The sequence below is a fragment of the Taeniopygia guttata genome, chromosome Z, assembly GCF_048771995.1.
Source record: "Taeniopygia guttata chromosome Z, bTaeGut7.mat, whole genome shotgun sequence".
Classification (NCBI taxonomy): Eukaryota; Metazoa; Chordata; class Aves; order Passeriformes; family Estrildidae; genus Taeniopygia; species Taeniopygia guttata.
Genome location: NC_133063.1, coordinates 32296796 through 32303667, shown reverse-complemented (window position 1 = coordinate 32303667; position 6872 = coordinate 32296796). Strand labels below are relative to the sequence as shown.

The 6872-nt window shown below is 46.2% G+C and overlaps 1 protein-coding gene across 1 annotated transcript; it reads left to right on the top strand.

The window, feature by feature from the left end:
- Positions 1–3217: 3217 nt before the first annotated feature.
- LOC100222670 (post-GPI attachment to proteins factor 4) lies at positions 3218–4615 on the top strand. The gene is given in 5 exon segments (XM_032744447.3): positions 3218–3504; positions 3506–3720; positions 3723–4169; positions 4172–4286; positions 4288–4615. Coding segments are annotated over 5 exon segments (1152 nt in total). The 3' UTR covers positions 4376–4615.
- Positions 4616–6872: the final 2257 nt, after the last annotated feature.

Sequence of the window (6872 nt, the reverse complement as noted above, 5' to 3'; positions counted from 1 at the left end):
ATATATTGAGTTCACAGCCTCTTTCTCTGGTGGCATAGTCTTATCCCCTTAGTTCAAACAAAATGGGCAAAGTGTCATTCACCTGCCACAGCTATGTCCCTCCTTTCTTAGTTCAGTAGCTTTCAAGCTGTGCATCATGGGTCTTTATGAACAACTGTAAAAGTTAACTACAGTCTGATGGGAATAGCAAGCCAGCCTATGATGAAATTTATATTCAAGATTTAAGTCTGCAGTTTCTGGTGTTACCTAATTGGTCACAGTTACACCCCACATATTTGTGCATTTTTATTGTTCCAATGATGCTTAAATTCCATCTCCTTGGACCAAAGAGGTCTGTACATTCAATGACAGGCCCTGAGGAATGGCAGATCAAAACAGACAGCAGCACCTTCAATTTCTGTTTCACGCACAACATAACTTTTCCTAAGAGCCAAGTCCTCTGCCCCTCTCTAGCCACGTCTCTTACACTTCAAGCTGTCATTAATCTGTAACAGTGTTACATCAGTTCTAAGGGAGCTGAAAGCTTAAGTGCAGCAGCCCTAATCTTTGCTTGGCTTATCTGATGATAAAATGACAGATGCCATTTGTCATTTATGAACAACAAAAGAACAGTTGCTTTCAGCAGTACTTGAGGAGGTGAGAGATATATTTGGTACCTGCAAATACAATCAAAAAACTACTGGTCTCTTACCATTAAGGTTCCTCTGAATGTTTTTTAGCAGCACAGCTCTTGCTGGGATGGTTTGTATTTTTTAGGGATCCCAACTCCCAGTTTGGCATGGAAGTGCAACAATCAGATCTCTGGATGCTTGGCTTCTGCTGTTGTCAAGGGGGGCCTGACACATTGCAGAAATATTATCTGGCACCTGACCTACTAAAAGCTGTCAGAAACAAGAGGAATTGCAGATAAGAAAAGCTGGCCATCGGCCCAGTAATAGGGATCAGCTCATGGCAGAGACCTTAGGTTTTGGAATTTGAGGATATATGTACATTCCCTGTCAGCATGCCTGTATGTTACAAGAGATCTCTATGGCTCCTTGGGAAGCTTCCATCGGCTTCCTCAGATTCGAGCAGATGTTCATCACAGCACTAAAGATGCCCTGGACCTTTGGTCCCACCGGGAGTCTTCTGAGGGAGTGGTCAACAGGGGCCTTAGATAGCATAATCCGATCTTCCACTGTAGAGACGAGAGGACACTTGGGCTGTTGTAGTTCCCATGAGTTTATTGCAAGGCGAAGTAGGAGGATGACCGGTCAACCACTGCACGGGAGGGAAACAGACTCCAAGAGCCTCCTCCAGGGGAGGGGTCAGGACATATAACAGGGGAAGGATAGGAAGGGTCAGGGTACATAGGGACCAATGGGAAGAGGGCTCAGGGGAGGAGCAGGGATGGGGTAACATAACTAGAACCCATGGGAATAAGGGGAAAGAGTGGTTAGCATAGAGTAACCAATGGAGAACCAAAGAACATGGAACTTTCTAGAACTGAGGGATGGTGCAAAGAGTGACTGACAGAAACTGGGGAGGGCACAACATATGATTGACATGGGGAAGGCGGGAGTCTTATACATTAGTGGTTTCCCAGGGCAACCCCAGACAGCTGTCCCCAGGCCTGCCTCCCACACAGCCCCACAAAGGCTCTGTTTCTGCCAGAGAGGACTCATCAGCAGAGAAGCTGGTCCTGAGCTGGCAACTTTTCTGCATGGTGTAAGGCTGGGGTGTAGAAAAGCTTTTCACACAAAAGTTTCAGTTTGGGTGCTGCTATAGGATGAAAAGTGTAAAGGACCACTTGTGTGAGTTCCATGACTCCAACCACTGCTATGGCCCAGTTGGGACTGTGACAGCCCATGACATTTCCATGACATTTTCCAAGACCTGCCTTTGTTTCCCTCTTTCATTCTTTTGTAAAGAGATGACTCTATGGCTCTGACCAAATGACTTCATCCAGCTGTTTTTATGTTAGGAAAGAAATGGCTTTTCTCACTGACACTGAGAAGAAGTTTAGATAGGCCAAAAGGAGTAATTTAATAATGTAATTGTACAGGAATTTGTTTCTTTGTCTCGTAGTAAAGGAAGGAGAAGGCAGATGGTCTCTCTTATATTCTGGAGGAATCTAAAATTTTGCCGTTTTGAAACATGTAGGAAATGTTTTTTCCAGGAACAATCCAGCAGATTAAAAGCAAGATGAGTGACATAAGAAAATTCATGTGAACAGTCTAATTGCCCTGATTTTTGTGTAAGCTTCTGAAAACCAGGCCGTGAGATGTCTAGGGCAGCCAGAGAAACAGAACAGAAAACTCAAATATGGCTAAATCTAACTTGTGTGAAAGTGAATGTTTGCTTAAAGTGTGTGTGTATATGTGTGTACAAAAATATTATATATTTATCAGAATATTTCAGTTTAAAATTCAAGGCATATACTTTTAAATTGCATTCTTCTAGATAAGAAGTAGGAGTAAATGGCTTAATTACAACATGTTAATGTTGCTGTGCCCATCTATTTCACAGGGTCTCTTAAGGAGGAGACATCTGAGGGAAAGAGACACACACATTATCTTTAGCATACACACTTTCCTCGAGGGAAGAGAGTGAAAAAAACCACATTTGGAAGTGTGTGAGCAGCAGGAGGGAAGCATGTGTGCCTCCAAAGAGGTAAAAGTTTGTGTCTCCAATATGTGCTAGACTAAGATACAAAACATCTGGCTTTGCTTCGTGTCTGTGATCTAAACATTGTTATGTCACTGTCACCAGATGGAAATTCTTGAGTTCTGTGCCTTTAACAGAAAGGGATTTCCACATATCCTGCATCCACCTTGCCTGTGTTTGAAGCACAGTAACAAACACACAAAGTCATTTTGAGCTTGATTAGATCAGAGTTCCTTTGTGCTAAAATGCCTTAGCGGTCTTTTGCTGGAAACTAAGTTTGGCTCATCTGTCCTCAACCTCCCAGGACTATTCTGTGATGCCTCCACCATAAGGGATTCCACAGAGGCCTTGCATTTTAGCTTACTCAGAGACTAGTCCCCTGCCTTCTATTTTCTCTGTCAATTCCTATTTCAGTAACCATCCTTTTTTCTTCCTTTCTAGGCTTGGACAGCCTGTGTCGGTTTGGCAGCAATGGCCCCAGTGGTATCCTGCAGTCCAGGGAGAAGGATGCCTTGGAAGTGAAGGATTGAGGGCCTAAGCAGTGCAGGAGTGCCCTCTTTCTGAAGCAGTTATGTTACACTGAGCCTGGCAGCTCTGTGGGAAGTGGTGCCATTGGTCCAGCCCTTTCATCCATCTCCTCATCCTGACTGTGGTGACTTTCTGTGTGCTGGCACCTTTGATCTGCCACCGTCTCCTTCACTCTTACTTCTACCTGCGGCGCTGGCACCTGAACCCCATGAGCTAGGAGTTCCTGGAGGAGAACCAGCAGGAGGGGCAGGATGCCCTCCATTACTTTGAGGAGATGCAGATCCCAAATGCCTCTGAGGCCTCTGGCAGTGATATCTTCCAGCCTTTGCTGGCAGAATAATTTCCACTATGTCTTGCAAGTGGCCTCCCACTTCCACCGCCTCTTCCAGAAATATGGGGCGCATTTTCAGAGCCACTTCATGCTCCTCTGTAACGTGGAGTCAGACCCCAGCAGCCATCAGGATGTCAGGCTGCTGAGCAGGTTCTTTCCTATGGTCAGTCGTGACAGAACTGGAGAGAATCCTGACCCCAGCTTGAACCAGTCTGAGAGGAGAAGCAGGACTATGTCTTCAGCCTGGAGCAGTCACTGTTAGTGTACAACCCAGAGTACATCCTCCTCAGAGAAGATGGTGCTGTGCCAGAGGAGGAGATATTTTGTGTCTTGCAGCACCTCTTCTCAGCCTGGTTCTCCAAGCCCTACCTCAGAGACATTCTCTACTTCAAGCTGTACCAACCCAAGAGGCTCCAGCACTACTTCAACCCCAAGCCCATAAGGATCCTGGGGTGGCTGGGCCTGGGCATGTTCCTGGGGCCAGTGTTGAGCTGTGCATACTGCTGGACTGTGGGGAGGGCAGGCCCCAGCTGGTGCCTGGTGGCGTTCTTCACCCTGTACAGCATGGCCCTGTCAGAGCTGGTGGGGCAGCACTATGGGCTGGAGCTGCACCACCTGCACCCGGTGCTCTACAACATGGTGCCAGACAGCGAGTGCTGCATGCCCACATGCTCTTCCCCACTGCCTCCACCCACTGGGCCTTGGTATACGTGTGGGGACTGTGTTGCTGCCAGGGCTTTGCCAAGGACACAGCCCTCTACTCTCTTCTGCGGGGCAAGGGTGAATGCCTTTGTGGTGGAGCCCAACCTGGTGTGGCACATGGGGATGTTCTCCAGTCTCTGACTGAACAGTGACCCAAAACTGCTGTGAGCTGCTCCTGCCTTACCACACAAAAAACACCGAGGGTACTCACCATGGGGCAGATGGACAGTGTGCAAACTCGGATTCTGTGCTGCTTGCACCAGGCATCCTGTGTCTCCATGCAGGCAAAGAATAACTCTCTCTAAAAGTACAAGTTTTCTTTAAAAATCAGCTTTTGTTCACCGAGACCCTATTTAATATGAACTTGGAACTAATCACCATGTACCACCTGGGAGGGGAGTGGAGGATTCCAGCTCACTCTCTTTAGCCATTCCCAAAGAAAAGATCTCACATCAACAAGCACAGCTTTCCTGCCTACTCTCCTGGACAGTAGTTGCAAAAATCCTCACCTTAGGGCAGCAGAAATGTTGGACAAAGTGAATGTTTCAAATGTAAGCTAATGAGGAGGGGAAGGCCTTATTTCCCTATCCCTACTAAGGTCTCATCTCTGGTCTATCTCTGTTCCAAAGATGTGGTTTTGAGCAGACCCTTTAAAAGCAGAAGTGGTTTGCAGGAACTTTCCCATAAATTCTGCCTAGATACTTCAAAATTATGAAGTCTCTTTAGTTGTCTCCCTGTCTGTACCTCCACCATTCCCACTTCTTTTGCTTTGACCACAAGCTCTTAAAAACAAAACCTCTGCTACTTTATTAAAGGTTACCTCTCAGAGCAGGGATAGGAAAACAGCATCACAGCCACTGGTGTAATACAGATGGGTCACAAATGCACATTTCCAGTAATACGTGACATACATTGTACACAATGATTGCTGTGTTGGTTGGGATCATCACTCGTACTGGATCGATTAAAAGAGGTCTTGTCAGTCACTGGGTGAACTTAGACATTCAACATGAATTTACCTTGACTTTCTCTCAGCACAGAGGAAGAGGAAAGATTAGATCAGGTGCTCTTGTTGTGCAGGATCCTTGCTCATTCTAGGGCTGTAATTCACAGCTCAGCTGAAGTGGTTCATTCACTGCTCCTGGGCAGAAAGCAAAATACCTGTGGGAAACAGAGACAGCTGTTCACATGAACAAGCAACAATAGCACAGAACATCAAGGGGCCACTCTAATCGTGACCATGTCTCCAGGTTGTTAGGCATCTGGGATAGGTACTTTGCACCAGGGCAGTGGGCACAGTTAGATAAAACTTTTCAGATGACAAGAGACCTCATACTGAATGATAACAGGCAAAAATTGGGTATGTCTGATGAAAAGCCCACTTTGGCTGTAGTTAGCTTTGAATCAAATTAATTTCAAGGTGGCATTTGGTTGAACTATTTTAAAAACCATATTCCTTGCTTTGGAATGAACTGAGAAAACATTTTGTGTTGAGTTTAATCAATAGGAGTTGTTTGGTTTTTTCTTTTTGGTAATTGATGGGCTCTACTTTGAATTTTCTTCTCCCAGGTGATTTATGCCTTAAGCTCTTAACAAGTCTGATTGTAGGTGAGAAATACCTAAAGCTCTTGCGAGATGAAGCCAAAGCAAATAGCAACCCTTCCCCTGTCATCACGGTGGGTATCAGTGACACAATACAGATGCACAATGCAGGTTATCACAGCAGTGATTTGATCTCCAGTAATCAGCTGGATACCTTCAGAACATCTTTGTAAATTAGAGTGAGTAAAAACTGCTTGTGGGTTCCATGCCATTCAAAAGGCAAGGCCTTTAGGCCTCCAGGCAGAGGACACCAGGAAAATGGCACAGGCAAAACCACATTTTGTTCCCAGTCACTGAAAGCCCTGGAGATGCCAGGGTAGTCACATACTGGCAGGTGGGCAAATCTCTCCTCTGGCTTCCCTGCAGTGGGGTTTGGGTGTCAGGATTTGAGTGTCACTGTGTATTTATTCTACCAGTGCCTGCACATACAACAGGTTCCTGTATCTTCAGCTGTGAATGCTTCAGTGCAGTGGACTTGCTTTTCTCCCTTTTATATCTTTCTACTGTACAAATCCAGGACAATGTTCTGTTCTTTTCATTCATACTCATTCTTGCAAAGAAAATCTCACAGCAAGAAATTGGACAAGCAATGGAAAAAAGAAAGGGGGGAAGCAAGAAAGCAAGCAAGAGAAAGAAAGTAAGAGAGAGAGAAAGGAAGAGAAAAGAGAGAGAAAGAAAGAGGAAAAGGAAGGAAGGAAGGAAGGAAGGAAGGAAGGAAGGAAGGAAGGAAGGAAGGAAGGAAGGAAGGAAGGAAGGAAGGAAGGAAGGAAGGAAGGAAGGAAGGAAGGAAGGAAGGAAGGAAGGAAGGAAGGAAGGAAGGAAGGAAGGAAGGAAGGAAGGAAGGAAGGAAGGAAGGAAGGAAGGAAGGAAGGAAGGAAGGAAGGAAGGAAGGAAGGAAGGAAGGAAGGAAGGAAGGAAGGAAGGAAGGAAGGAAGGAAGGAAGGAAGGAAGGAAGGAAGGAAGGAAGGGGGAGGGAGGGAGGGAGGGAGGGAGGGAGGGAGGGAGGGAGGGAGGGAGGGAGGGAGGGAGGGAGGGAGGGAGGGAGGGAGGGAGGGAGGGAGGG